Below are 14,667 nucleotides of genomic sequence, written 5' to 3'. Positions count from 1 at the left end.
ACAAATGTTGGTTACAAATATTGTCTATACAAAAATATTATTAAAGTGCTCAGAGTAAATCTTGCTTTTCGATAACTATTTCTTATAGACAAAAAACGGCGATTGGACAAAAAAATAATAGTTTAAACATTTTTATTCCTTAACCTGGTAAATTTATAATGAATTACTGTCCAATACTGTGAGTGAGGTATTTTGGAAGACCGCAAACACTTCGACTAAGATCATAACCTTACTGTCGATCACTGACCAGCTGATGCAAGGTATGGAGATACTAAGCTTGGTACTATTGCTCCTTGTGATCTCTGTATATATACACATTTAGTTAGTTAGTTTTGATTAAACTTTGAATAGGGGAAGGAATTCCTTTTCTTCATGATAGCCGATACAAAAATATAAAATAAAAATTTTGTAAGCTTTCTTTTAAATTCCAATGCCTTTATGAGAAGGAAACAGAATTTAAAGAGATTTTTTTAAACTTTCATTAAATTTATTCATTTAGAATTTATATTAGCAGTTTTTATTTACCGTCTGATGGCAAGTTTGGTCGCTCTCATGTAATATATATATTCTAAACAGACCTTTCAAATTTAACTACTGCTTTCAACAATTAAAAAACATTACTGGAACGTAAGTTAGAACGAACAACATGTTTATCTCATTGGATGAGAAACCAGGAAATCATGAGAGGCGAGTAGCGTACATCACACTTGTAAGCAAACTGTAGAACGTCACAGTTTTATGTTCTCCTGGTAAGATGTTTTGACCTAACGTCAGTGTCACGTTGTACATACCACATGCCCATGGAAACTTTGTTTAAATTTCTTTATGTAAAATTGCTGGCTAAGCCGGTTATTAATGGAACGTTAAGTCATATTATACACATATTGTAAAGGTCGGTTATTGTACGTATTCGATTTTTTCCATTATGTCCTCTATCTAATAAAGGCGAATGGAGCAATACATTACGGAATGGTGAGAGATAGCTGTTTGTGACTGGAGGGTTTCTGTGAATCCTTACTATTTTATACCAATAAGATGAATACAAAATCTATTGACGTTATTTCACATGACGTTTTTAAAAATCACAGACCTTAGATTGTCAAGGAAAGAAAGAATAACAAAGGAAAACTTAGATCTCGTCACAGAAACCTAGTTAGTTAGTTTTCGCGATATAAATAAGTAACCACTTTGCCTGAAAGTAACTGAAGAAAAACTATATAAACAATATTAATTGTGCTTATCTTGCTTCGATGAATTAAGAAATAAAGAATATTGAATTCGAATTCATACTTAATGTAGAAGAAAGCCTATAAGTATCATTATTAAATCCTGTCTTCAATTCTGCTTAAGGAGGTTCTACGTTTTATAATGGATTTATTACTTTACTTAGATAATTTGAATGTTAATTTTAAAACGAGAAGGAATTTAAAATAAAAACAAAACAAAATGTGAAACGTAGTTTCAGCACTTTTATTTCGTGATGTTAAAGGTGTTAAAGCTACATAGTACTATGCTACGATCTACTGTGAGGATGCTACGAAATAAAAAGGGTATTGATCGTACGATAAATATAATATAGATTTCAGAGCCTCAATAGTGAGAACAATTAAAAAAGATGTAATTCATTTTATTGTTTTATCCAAACAGTTGTGAAGCTGAAATCATTCCTAGTACGCAGTATTGTCTGATACTAAATCTTATTAAAAGGTCAATTTCATAAAAATATATGTTAAGGATAAAGCTCACTATTATGAATGAAATTTTTATTATATAAGAATACCATAAAGTACAGTAGTACAAAACAGGTGAGGCAAGAGAAGAATTGAATTTAAAGTTTAGAAAATATGAATTAAATAAATCTGCAGACCATATAATTCTGATAAGACTACATTTTTGAGAACGATATCTAAAAGATTGTAAAGAAGATCAAAAGAAATCTTTTTAATTAATTTAATACAACGACAAGAAAAAAGAAAAGAAATTAAAATCTAATTAAGTCACAGGAGGCATAAGTTCAATTTTTTCAACTCCTACGGCGACCCTAAACGCCAGAGATATCGTCAATGATTAAGTGAATAATATTGCTTTACTAAAGTGGGAGGGATGTACGTATGCTTTTGTCTATGGTTGCGGCCTGCGTCCCGCGTGCCGTCTTTCTCTAATAAAGTTAGTGTGTGTGTGTGTGTGTGTGTGTGTGCGTGTGTGCGTGTGTGCGTGTGTGCGTGTGTGCGTGCGTGCGTGTGTGTTGTGTGTGTGACTGGCGTATTTCAATGACGTCCGTGTCACTCCGCACAATACTTAACGGATGGGAAACCGGGAAATCATAATATTCGAGTGGTGTACATCACACATTTTGTAGCGAAGCACACTCAGTATAGAACTATGAAGTTCAATTTTCTCCTCGATCAGATGTTGCGTAACACTCACGTTTTTCATAACATAGTCTACCAGGAGAACATAAATTGAGAGGCAATAGTTTAGGAATTTTTTTTTTGATTTCTTTAGATAACCTAGCTTATTCAGTTACTACGCAATCGAGTATTAAGTTTTTGACAAATAGGATGTTAGTGTCATATATGTTACAAGTTGCAATGTTTGTAATTATTTATTTTTTTAAATTATAACGTTTATATAATGGATATCAATGGGAAAAGACTTTTTACAGTGGTCAGAAATAGCAGTTTGAGTTTAAAGTATGGCTGTGAATCACAACATTTTAATAGCAATAGAATGAAAAATCGATAAAGCCAGCCAACCCAACACCACACACATATAAGGTACCGGCCGCTGGACTTATTAACATCGAGGAAAAGCAAGGCAGCAAACACTTTTTTCTATGAAAACCATAACACATCACAAATTCGTCGTAAAAAAAGATTCACGGAACGTCAGCTTTCTCTTTCCCGAAATTTTCCCAGCGAACCCTACCGGTTTTGCGAAAGATCATATGGACAAAGAACCGGGTGGAAAACCCAGTAGTCTCTAACAAAAGATGCGGACTGTTATACCTTTCCTCATGTGAGGTATATATTTTTTAGTCTGTCTATACTAGAATGAAATCTCAGATCCCTTTTATCTTTCCCTCGATCCGTAATTCCGATTTTCTTAATATGGTCGTCCGACCTTCCGACTCGTGGCTCCTAACGAGATATTCATTATAAGATCCACGATATCGAAATAATAGTATATATCGGATTTATTACAAATTCGTTGTTTTTACAAAGAGACACGTCAGTCTCACTGACGTGACTAATGTCAATTCTTCCAGTACGTTCCATGATATGTTAAAATAAAACTCCAATTCTTCTAAATGTCGTACCTTAGGGTACCTTATCGATGCCCAGCCCACTCCTCTAGTACCGGAAGCATCAAGCCTCCGTCACCCCGTGCTCGGAAAGGTAATAACTGAAATAACTGAAAGGTAATAACTGAAACTCTTGCAGTTTCACTTTACGTTCCGAAAAATTAAAAAAGGAAATATGAGTATGGAGACATTTGTACCAAAGTAAACTGAAGATGTCTGAGTCTAAATTTTATAGAATTCCAGCCATTTATTTGAGAGGTTCAGTGTCACTTAAACGTCCAACATCACATCATTATTCTTGTACATATGTCTTGAGTCTTGATATTAACGGTGTTTTCCGTAACTATCTACTATGGAAATTTAAAAAATTCCATAATTTTTAATCATTACAAAAGTAAATCTTAGTTTTTTTTTTTTGGGTGGAGAAGAAAAATTCAAATTGAAAGAGAAAAAGTAAATCACATCAAATAACAAATAAAAAAGTGCACATGAGCTTATTTGATAAAACAACTGGAAAGTAATATTTTACGTTGCAGGTTTTATTTCTGCTTCGGGCATGCTGCTATCGCAGCGGTAAATCCTCACTTTGAGAACGTTCTCACCTTCCGCCTGACGCAGGTGCTTACCGGACACGGATGTTTAGGATTAAGAGGGAGGAAACGCCCGGGTATCGACATTGCGACGACCACCCGGAGGACACAGTGGAGCATACGGTTGCAGTGTACCCTGCTTGGGCTGAGCAACGCCGTATTTTAAGGGAAGCGATCGGCGGCGGCGACCTCTCGCGCCCGGTCTGTCAGGTAATGGTTCGCAGCGAGGGGTACTAGGAAGCCGTCTCCTCCTGCGAAGCAGTTCTGCTACCTCAAGAGGATGCGAAACGCGTGAGGGAACGATCCTCCTCAAAAACCAACCGTCGCAGGAGACGTTTCAGACATTGGGGATCTCGAGAAGATCTCCAGCCACCGTAAGCGCGGGTCTGCGGACCAGAACGGTTACGGTTGCAAACGCAATGATGCACCGCTTCCTGGTTCGGAGCAGGAGAAGGTACGGGATGTTTTTAGTCAGTAGGAGTCTGACAGTCCCTCTTGCCCCATCCAGGACAAGAGGGGTCATTTGATGATTTTCTCCCTCAAAAAAAAAAGCTTTGACTCCTGCTTGTTTCGATGGATTTTTATTCAAAATTTTCTGTTTGAATATTTAAAAAAAAAATTATTATGATAAGTTTTAATAAAACAAAACAAATTGCATTTCACTATATATTTAATATCATCCAGTGACAGTCAAAGCCGTAGCGTCGTCAGTGTGCGCGTCGCGCCGCGTGTCTGTATGCGTGCGCGCGTGTTTGTGTGAGCGGAGATGACGCAGCAGCGAGCTGCGATCGCTGTAGCGGCGGCCGCACGGCGAGCACGAGAACACACGACCCGCGTGCACCAACGCGTGACGAGACAGACCTGACAGGCGATAGGTGACAGCTGCCATTAGTAGCTAGTGTTACATTACGATGTGTCAATGTCAACGTGACAGGACAGTTGAACGCATTGAACACCATTTTTTAACTAATTATAATCCAAGTTTTTGACAAACAGCTTATTATTTGACAAACTACAAATCATGTTGTAATTCTTTTGTTAAACTATATAAATAAAGACAAGAATCTAAACATTCTCATCTACATAACAATTTTAAACTCTATATTGAGTTCCGAAGTAAATTCAAATTAAAAGTGAAATAGGGTGACAACACAAAATACACCTATTTTTTATGTCAAAAGATTGATTGATTATTTTGTGTTTGTGTTACCAATAACTTAAGCATATCAATTATTAAGTATAAAGAAAATCGATCAATTTAATTATAAGGCGTATAGTACACATACCGGAGGCGTGTAGGAACACTTTAGGACAAACAGTACACCTGTGGAGGGCGAGCGGGCGCGCGGCCGGCGGCGGGAGACACGCGCGGCCGTGGGACAACAACGCGCCGCGCTGAGTGAAGCTCTTCGGACAGTTCTGACACTTGAATGGACGATCCTCTGAGCACGGACAGAGGTTATTTATTTAGTTAGTTAGATTAGAGTTTGCCCCCTCCCTCGCTTCTACTAACCTGTATGTACCAGCTCGTGCCTCCTGAGCACCTCCTTCTGTCCGAACGCCCTGGAGCACACGTGACACACGTGCGGCCTCTCTCCCGTGTGTACTCGGGCGTGTCTCCGGAGAGCGCCGCGAGTCGCGTAGCTCTTACCGCACTCCGTACATCGCGGGACACTGCTTTTAATACTGACGACTGATATTTATTTACACAATAACGAAAGTTTCCTGATTAGCTTTTAAAAAAATATATAGAATAAAACATTATCTCGAATTGAATGTATTGACGGGTTGCAAGTCTACTCCCGCCCCAAGACCCCACCGTCGCGTCGCGTCACACTAAATGCGGCGCGTTTCCAGTTCCTCATTCATAAATCTACATCGGAACTATCCGATGATATAAATGAAAATCTCGGATTGCTCTATATGTGGTGTAGGGAAACGAGCATGAGGTAAGGAGACTGACAAGGTTAATATAGACTATACAGCCAGGAAACTGTGAATATCACAATCCATAAAGCATTATATTCTGTAGTCCAGAGTGTAAATGATTGTGCCTGACTTTATAAGTTACTACTACATAGTATCTTAGACGGTTAGGGTTTCTTTAAGCCAGGTGTACATGACCACATGTTTTATTTGCAAACCAAGTTAATATATAAAACATAACATTGAACTTACTTGATGGGTCTCAACAGTTCCTTTTCTAATATATTAACATTCCTAACATTTAATAATTCACTATTTGCACTATCCTTTATAATATCACTGGATTTTTGTCCCTGAAATTAAGATGGACAATTTTCAACAATCAAAACAGAAAATTTATGGACATTAACAATTATTATAAGAATTTATATATATATATACTATTCAATGGAAAATTCAATAAATCTTCGTAACAACTTTTACCATTTATAACGTGTTTGTTATAACTTTGCGTTTTTTATTATTTTAAGCACTCCCGACGTTTCGGTTCCTTCGCAGCAACTACGGTCACGGACAGACAATGTGAAAACGGATTTAAAATTTAAAATAATAAAAAACGCGAAGTATATCTGAATGTATTATTTTTATTTAAATGAAGACTCGCGAAAGTCTTAGTTATCATGATCATGGAAGGTACTTCACCTCATCCACCTCTAACAACTGGAATGTAACTCGATCAGCTCCACTGTCTATGTCTATCATCTCGAGATGTTCTTTTGACACAACTTGTCCGTCCTGTTTTGTCAAGATACCAATTTCTAATAATATTGATGAGAGGAAATCTGATATATCCGGTGCCTCCTGGAAGTCAAACCAGTTCCTTATGACTTATAACATTCTTATAATTTCTAAAAATATAATGACAAAGTAATCACTATTTAATTTATTCAAATGTGTAATATTTCTTCGGGTCTTAAAATAAAGACCTTATCTGCAGCCTGCAGTATAATATGCTGTTGCAAGTTATGGTAACACAGTGTTCACTGTCAAGAGACCAACATACCTTCACCGCATCTTACTTTTTATTTTGAGGGTAGCATGTGTGTGTGGATATATGTGTGTGTTATTCTTAATATGTGACAGTAAGTATTATGTTCCTCCATATTTTATTATTAATAGTAATTCAGATCATTTCATTATGAAATATTTTAATAAATTAAAAAGTAATTTTGACTTAATTGATTCTTTATTTTTCATGAGAAACTATTAGCAGCACAAGTTTTATTTAAATAAGTTTTCTGAACTAAATAAATACTGAAACATGTCTTACCTCAATATTTTCTGTAATAGTATTCTTAATAAGACTCACAGAATCACTTATAATTTGTGTTTCATTACTTGCATCAACAGTTCCGTGGTTCTGAACATGCCTGCCTGTGTCACTCTCGAATGCCTTCGTAATATTATTTTCCTGAATTTGTTTTAGAGCCTTTTCACTTTCCATCTGCTTCACAGCTAGTACGTGGCATTTTAATTTTTGATACATGACAGCACATTTTTTTCTAAATTCATAAAAACTACTCAATTGTTTGTGACATGTGGAACATATACTGTTAGGAAGACAATCCTCTCTGCTCACCTGGAAGAAACAAATTCTATGTTCAATAGTGTTCACAAATATCTGTTATCTTCATTCAGAATTTAATTTTTCTTCCATTCAAAGTATAAATAATACTCTTTTCAGCTTCATACCTCAAATCCTACACACATCATGATTCTCACTGATAGAGATGCATAAATATTCGATTCATTACTAAATATAGGAACCGATTCGGTTGCTTTTTCCAGGCAAAGTCTACACAGCTCATGAACACCCTCGATAAATGTGTATTCTGGTCGCTTTCTTTTATACGTTCGCATTATTTATAAATTATAATGATATAGTATTTAAGCAACAAAACCTATATAATTGACTTCTGAGGGTGCCTCAACGTAGATTATAATTTCATTATTCAAATTTATACTTATTTTGAATATAATGTATGAACAATATTAAAAAATAAGTTAATTTTAATTTATATAAATATTTTACAAAATATATTGTCAGACCAATTTTGACATCTATAAGCTTAATAGTATGAAATGTCAAACAGTCAGTATCTGTCACTGATATTAATATTTTTTTATTATATGGCAACAAGAACACTTTGTTGGGGGCAGTTGGGCTGTCCTACCATCTCCTACACATCTTCAGATGTTCTAAATAAACAGTTAAATGGAATAAGAGACTAAAATAAATTTAAAAGAAAAACTGACAATTCATCATTTTATATCAAATAAATGACACCATCAATAAAGCCCTTTGGCTCTTCGCATCAACACTCCTGCAATTGTGTGAAGTAATGTAACATGTAACTAGGTGAAGCGTGTTCATAAAATAATAAAAATACTGCTATAGATTTTAGACTACACAATTGAAGTAAAAATTTTTAGCTCCACCTATATGTATATATATGTTTACCCATTAATTTTCTGCAAGTTATTAAAAGCACGTTTGGTTTTACTAATATTTCTGACGGTAGGTAATTGAATTTATAATTTTTATTCATTGTTTCCATGTTTTCCTCCGCTCCCACACTGTGAAGCAGACATTTAGCTTGCACTTTGTATCGTACGTACGTAACGTTTGTATTTTGTAAGGTAATTTGCTATGAGAGAAAAAGAATGTGTGCTCGCGTCTCCCTTTCTTTCCTTTACAATAAAGTACAAACTTAACTCTGTCTTTCTCTAGCATTTCTTTCTTCCTTACAAACATATATCCCCCTCAAGTGACGTTCAACTCATCGGATCACACTTTTGCGCACCGCTCTAGTCTTAAATGCTTATGCCTACAACCCATCTCAAACTAACGTAATGAAGTTTTAAATTAAAAAGATTTATAAATTTTATTAATTGTAACATTTTCTAAATGTTACAGAAATGTCATGTTTTGATTAATCATAAGAATTTTTGGCGACATTAACATACTAAGAAGTTGCGGTTGTTAAATAAAAAACATATGAGGAACTGATCATCAGTAACATTTATTTCAGTCTCGTTCACATCCCAATAGTCCATTACACGGTATAATATAAAACAGTACAAACTTAAAGTAAATATAAATGCCATCACACGACAGTGACGTTATATAAACTTCCTACAACGATGACAACTAACAAATACTTTCACAAAATATATATCTATATGATTCAGGAAACAGTCCAACAATAACAATATAAATTTTGCCTTATCAATTACAATTATAAAATTACTGTGACTTCATTAAGCTTACCTCAAATATATAAACGAAGAGAAAAATTAAAAAAACTTAAACATTTTTAATATGGCGATCTTGTTTAGATTGTTTAGAAAATTAAGTCAACCAGCCCGAGAAGGCTGTTAAGTGATGTCCATTGTAAATCAGTGATAGTTTATAACTTTGCATCAAAGAACTTCAGTTCCTTGTCTTCTGGAAGCTTCTTGAAGAAACTTTCAATGTAGTCATCGCTGACTTCGGATAAAGTCTTTGGATTCCATTGAGGCTTGTTGTCTTTGTCTATAAGTAGTGCTCGGACACCTGCATGGTAAAGAGAGTTTGATAAGAGTGAAGTCAATATGAAATTCACAAAATCGACTATGATTTAGATTACAATGTTGTATGAAAATATTATTTGAGTCATTTGAACCAGTTAGTCCGTTAAGTCTTAGTTGGTAAGTGGACTGTTCCAGGGAAAGCCTATTAACTCTTTCCTTGAAGAGCTTCTAAAGTGTAAGAGAGGGGGAATACAGATTCAGGCCAATACTTTGTTATGAGTAAAGATGAAGCGTATCTGATTGTACTGTCCATTCACTGAATGGTATAATATTACAAAATAATATAAATTAGATTACAACTTAAAGGCCTAAAAGTTTTTTTTTCTAATTATTTTCTGACAGCAAACAATTATTAAAAAGAAATAACGTGCCCTCTGGGAAGTCGTGATTCTCTACCGATCTGCAAGCCAGACGGTACTCCATACGGAGACATTGAGGCAGTTCAAGCTGAGCACCACGCTGAAGGGCCAACATCGTCAGCTTCAGAGATCCAGGACACATGGAGTGTAAGGTCTGAGATACAGTATTAATGTAATGTTATATATGATTTTATAAAAGAAACATTTGTACTTTGAAAGCATTTTCTATCATTTCACCTGAATAGTTTTAATTGACCAATCATTTTGCACTTTCTCGAGTCTTTCTATAATCTCCTCGACAGTGGATGCAGCGAAGCAGTAATTGATGTGTTTGATGTTTGGTGCCAGTGAGAACTCCTCGGGAGGTTCGTTGAACTTGTTCAGTAAAGACTGCACTTCACTGTCACCCTTGCATCGGGACAGCAACATTTCTAACTCATAGAGACGCTTACTGGACACGAAATGAGTAGCAATACCAGCTTTGACAACATCTTTCCCTTTTAATCTATCACCTACACGAAAATATATATGTATATTGTATTTAATCAGTTGTGTCCATCAAAATATAAATATATTACTTACCAGTTAAACCCAAATACAATCCTAAATTAACTGGTAATCTGGGAAGGAAGAAAGATCCTCCTACATCAGGGAAAAGCCCTATCTTAGTTTCAGGCATGGCTATTAAAGTTTTCTCCGTGGCCACTCTGTATCTGCCATGAACAGACAAACCCATGCCACCTCCCATAGTGATTCCATTTATGATAGCTATATAGGGGATTTTGTATTTTCCTATGAGGTAGTTTGTGTTATACTCAGTGAAAAAAAATCTTGGTCCTTCCTCTCTATCAATAGCTGCCTTCACGTCTCCTCCAGCACAAAAAGCTTTGTCTCCAGCTCCCTTAATAATTACTAACTGTTTAGAATTCTCCCACTCGCTAAGTTGCGGTAATAACTTCGATACCATTGAAGTGTTCAAAGAATTCAAAGCTTTCGGTCTATTTAAAGTTATAATTCCAGCATTATTGAGAGTTTCAAATAAAACATCATTCTCTTGAGACGACATCATGCGTTTAAGTAAAGTGGCCTTCTGTGGTAAGATTCTTAACTTAAACATCTAAAAATAAATTATGTAAATATTTTCATGATTAAGTAGTTTATTATGAAAAATATGGTAATATTGAATAACGAGTAGTGTTAAAAAAAATTAACATTACATAATAAGTAATATATTCTTACTTTGAACTTAAACTTCCTTCTTTATACGAAATAAAGTTAAAAATTCTATAAAAACGCGAAATTTTTAATATTACTTAATAAGTGAATAAAATTACAATATAACTTATCACTTATTAAAACATTTAAAATAATGTAATAGTTTTTTATTTCGTCTTATCTATACTTTTTGCATTGCTAATAATTTTAAAGAACTACAAACACCGAAACAGCCTTGAAATAATAATCCTAACTTTTATGACGTTTGTGGAGTTTGGGTATGACATTTCTATTTTATGATAATGTTGATAGCATCAAAATTAATAACAATGACTTTATAATATGAGAGATTTATTTCTCATATTGATAGGTCATTGCACTCATATAAAATGAGATTTAGCAACTAATTTTAAACAACAGTTTTCGTAAATAAAGATTTAAATTTTTTTAGAAAACTGACTAAGTGTCGATATTTTGGTTTCAATTATGATAGTTGAATTGTACAAAACCGGGAATTTATAGATATATATCATATTAATACAAATTTTGAAGTATTGTTTATAAAACACATTAAACATTTAATTTAAAATGTTCTCTAATCCTAATTAGGGGCCGATTGTAAAGATCCTAGATGCATAAATACATAATAAATACGGAGACATTGCAATAAGACGTTCATTGTGATAACAGAAAAGTTCATTTAAGGCAACTAATTCAATATAATTATATCCATCACTCTCATATTAACATTCGCACTAGAGCAAAAAGGCAAAACTTTTGTTGGATTGATTGATCGATTTTTTGGACAAAAGCCAACAAATGTGACTTCAAATCAGTTTTGAAGATGTAACTTTAAATATTTGTAATATCATTATGCCATTGCTTTTAGAGTTTGCTTACTATTTATTTTCCTTTGGGAATTGTTGTAACAGTTACGTGTTGTATTGTTTATTTTAAATCTTGATTCTATAATATTAAAAAAAAATTAAAAACATGATTTAAAATTGTTTTGAGTGTCAAGTTAAAGGATTAGAAGGTTATGTTTTCTTTTGGAGACTCCTTTAATTATTGTTTTAATTTTTTGTATTATATTACATTGTATTTCTGTTTCCAAATTAATTATATCAATTATTTCTTACAACCATTAATATTGTATTGGTCGTATTTTATATATACTGATCGAATAATATTATGGGACAAGGTACAGTCTTGCAGTTTACTAATATAAGTTTAGCTGTTATTTACAGAGAATATGAATCCAAGTCAAGTAGCGTATCTTATTAAAGTTGTCTTTTCAAAGCACTTTATATTTTCTAAAGGTTTATAATATTCTTGTATCATTTGTACCTACTTCGAAACATTCTCTAATTATTTGAGAATCTGGATTAACTTTTTAAAAAGAAACAAAAGCTCCCGTATTTCAAAACAAGAAGCCGTACCGTTTTGATATATGAAAGGACACATCAATATTTATATGATGTATTTTAATACACACCAACAGGTGGCTATCTAAATATTATAATGACCTACGAGTTATCTCAGATTCTCTTAGACAAACTAATCTCTTTGTTTTCTTATGACTGTACATTGAACTCTAAAATAACTGGGAAAGTTTTAAACATCTTTTTCATTTTTATACACAGAAAACGAATTGTAGAATTTATTGAAAAGAATTAGAGAAATATCTTTTGTCCGAAACTTTTTTAATATTGGTTTAAAAAAAATTGTATTAACTGCGGCCAAGCAAACCATTCAAATTACCGCTAATTTAGACTTATATTGATAATCCAAATTATCTTGAATGGTTAGTTAAAATTCACCTCAATAAATGTTGTTATCGTCAACGGTCCCCATAAAAGGGTGTTAATGATCGACATAATATATTTCCTCTACCAGATATTTAACATTTAACTTGTTTTTTCTGTACAAACTAGCGAACCACTCCATAACATCTACAATAAGTCGACTAAGGATTGGATATGCTAGTCCATGATAGTACTGCAGGTCATTTGTTTAAAATCTCAATAAGAGATCACTAGTTATGTAAATGTGGATTGGACGACGGTTCTAATACCTTATATTCTTATCTTGCGTCTTATAGGATGTTCTACCCCTACCAATAAATTTTTTATTATTTTTTTAGTTTGTAAAATGTGTTATTTGTGTGTAAAATAATAAAATTTAATATTTAAACTTTAGTTTTCATTATCAATTTACTACATGTTGTAACAAACTTTTTCGACTAGTATATGTGTATTTTTGTGTAGTTTTTTAGATGTTGGTAAAAATGTAATTGGAATCTACAAGGAAAGTCCACAATTCTTATGTATATGAAATCGAAGCATGAATAAAAAAGTAGGTATCCATCGAGTTCGACATAAACAAACTTGGTTTGGTCTTTCAAATATGACATTTGAAGTGTTTTTGTAGGTTATAAGCTTATTAAATAATCCTTAATCCTTATAACATAAACATATTTAAATAATAAAATGGGTGTCCTTCGAAAAGCAATTAATTGGTACGCCAAATTAGCTCCTGCCAGAGGTCCATCGAAACCACCATACAAGCATGTGGTACAAATAGGAGATCCTATATTGCGTAAAATAGCGGAACCGGTGCCAGTGGATAAAATAAAAAGTGATGAGGTTCGAATGGTCGTGCAAGCTCTCAAGTATGTATTATATAAATATGGAAGTGTGGGAATGGCGGCCCCACAGATAGGAGTCAATATGAGGGTAATTGTTTTGAGACATACAGAGAAACAAATAGCTTCACTATCTTCTGAATTGATTAAACAGCGCCAAATCAGTGCTGTTCCGCTCACTGTACGTAAGTAACCAGGTTTATGTTATGTATTTCAATTTCTTAATTCAAAACATTATATTTTACTTTTGCCATAGGTATTCATCAACCCCATACTCAAAGTGGTTGATTACCAAAAAGTTATTCATCCCGAGGCTTGTGAAAGTGTCAGAGCGTTTTCAGCAGATGTTGCTAGATATAAAGAAGTGCAGGTGTCGGGTGAGTAACATTTATAATATTAAAATAAGATTAATGTTATATGATATTTAAAAATTAAAGTTTAAGTTCAGTTTTAATTAAAATAATGTATCCATAATGTTTCCAGGTTATGATGAAGAAGGCGAGGCAATATCTAAAGTATTTAAAGGTTGGGGAGCAAGGATAGCTCAGCATGAAATGGATCATTTAGACGGCAAGCTGTACACTGACATAATGGATAGGAAGACACTGCTGTGTTCATGCTGGGAAGAAGTTAACTTATCAAAAGGAAAAGTTGCAATTCCTTTTAGTCCTGAGTGAATTAATAACATGTTATAATGTTCACTGTAGTAATATATAATTTATCCCAACTAAATGTTTTTATAGTAATAACGTAACAGACGGACACTTTCATCTTATCACTTAGCATTTGTAACATCTGGGAAATTTATTATTAAAATTGCTGTTTGTCTGAAAGTCATAGATTTATATTTTTGCGTGTTTTTTTTTTTAATAAATATGATAAATCCCCAATATTAACCTGTACTTAAAACTACTAGAAAATATAGCTTTGCTTGGACTAAGTCTTATAAAGATGTTGGTAATATGATTATCTCTGTTAGTATTTTCTGTAACCAGC

At 33.6% G+C, this 14,667-nt stretch overlaps 3 protein-coding genes across 6 annotated transcripts; 1 reads left to right on the top strand and 2 right to left on the bottom strand.

The window, feature by feature from the left end:
• Positions 1–4,546: 4,546 nt before the first annotated feature.
• Positions 4,547–7,944, bottom strand: LOC116767024 (zinc finger protein 449-like). 4 transcript variants are annotated; one of them, XM_032657171.2, is made up of 7 exons: positions 7,573–7,944; positions 7,151–7,459; positions 6,523–6,681; positions 6,073–6,173; positions 5,408–5,580; positions 5,181–5,336; positions 4,547–4,755 (listed from the first exon to the last, which is right to left on the bottom strand). In XM_032657171.2, the coding sequence occupies exons 1-7, from the start codon at positions 7,738–7,740 to the stop codon at positions 4,571–4,573; spliced, it is 1,251 nt and encodes a 416-aa protein (XP_032513062.2). In that variant the 5' UTR covers positions 7,741–7,944; the 3' UTR covers positions 4,547–4,570. The 4 variants fall into 4 exon arrangements, with proteins under 4 accessions (XP_032513062.2, XP_032513063.2, XP_032513064.2 ...); XM_032657172.2 differs by having other exon boundaries at positions 5,408–5,571; XM_032657173.2 differs by having other exon boundaries at positions 5,408–5,568.
• Positions 7,945–8,881: 937 nt separating this feature from the next.
• Positions 8,882–11,276, bottom strand: LOC116766904 (3-hydroxyisobutyryl-CoA hydrolase, mitochondrial). The gene is made up of 5 exons (XM_032657048.2): positions 11,052–11,276; positions 10,395–10,929; positions 10,050–10,324; positions 9,825–9,966; positions 8,882–9,436 (listed from the first exon to the last, which is right to left on the bottom strand). Exons 2-5 carry the CDS (start codon positions 10,927–10,929, stop codon positions 9,291–9,293), a joined length of 1,098 nt encoding a protein of 365 aa, XP_032512939.1. The 5' UTR covers positions 11,052–11,276; the 3' UTR covers positions 8,882–9,290.
• A 905-nt stretch (positions 11,277–12,181) lies between these two features.
• LOC116767081 (peptide deformylase, mitochondrial-like) lies at positions 12,182–14,403 on the top strand. The gene is made up of 4 exons (XM_032657250.2): positions 12,182–13,382; positions 13,458–13,852; positions 13,928–14,048; positions 14,155–14,403. The coding sequence occupies exons 2-4, from the start codon at positions 13,517–13,519 to the stop codon at positions 14,346–14,348; spliced, it is 651 nt and encodes a 216-aa protein (XP_032513141.1). The 5' UTR covers positions 12,182–13,382; positions 13,458–13,516; the 3' UTR covers positions 14,349–14,403.
• The last annotated feature ends 264 nt before the right edge of the window (positions 14,404–14,667 follow it).

The sequence above is a fragment of the Danaus plexippus genome, chromosome 10 (assembly GCF_018135715.1).
Source record: "Danaus plexippus chromosome 10, MEX_DaPlex, whole genome shotgun sequence".
In the NCBI taxonomy this organism is placed as follows: Eukaryota; Metazoa; Arthropoda; class Insecta; order Lepidoptera; family Nymphalidae; genus Danaus; species Danaus plexippus.
Note: the sequence above shows the minus strand (reverse complement) of the source record. Positions and strands in the feature narration are given on the sequence as shown.

Bases quoted from the DNA above. Each gene is read 5' to 3' on its own strand.
- LOC116767024 (XM_032657171.2), bottom strand. From the start codon at position 7,740: ATGCGAACGTATAAAAGAAAGCGACCAGAATACACATTTATCGAGGGT. The intron at 5,337-5,407 runs GTTAGTAGAAGC...GTCCGTGCTCAG, and splicing joins GCACGAGCTGGTACATACAG to AGGATCGTCCATTCAAGTGT. The intron at 4,756-5,180 runs GTATGTGTACTA...ATCGCCTGTCAG, and splicing joins AGTGTTCCTACACGCCTCCG to GTCTGTCTCGTCACGCGTTG.
- LOC116766904 (XM_032657048.2), bottom strand. From the start codon at position 10,929: ATGTTTAAGTTAAGAATCTTACCACAGAAGGCCACTTTACTTAAACGC. The intron at 10,325-10,394 runs GTAAGTAATATA...ATTTTCGTGTAG, and splicing joins ATTGTATTTGGGTTTAACTG to GTGATAGATTAAAAGGGAAA. The intron at 9,967-10,049 runs GTGAAATGATAG...ACTGTATCTCAG, and splicing joins GGTCAATTAAAACTATTCAG to ACCTTACACTCCATGTGTCC.
- LOC116767081 (XM_032657250.2), top strand. From the start codon at position 13,517: ATGGGTGTCCTTCGAAAAGCAATTAATTGGTACGCCAAATTAGCTCCT. The intron at 13,853-13,927 runs GTACGTAAGTAA...CTTTTGCCATAG, and splicing joins TCAGTGCTGTTCCGCTCACT to GTATTCATCAACCCCATACT. The intron at 14,049-14,154 runs GTGAGTAACATT...TAATGTTTCCAG, and splicing joins TAAAGAAGTGCAGGTGTCGG to GTTATGATGAAGAAGGCGAG.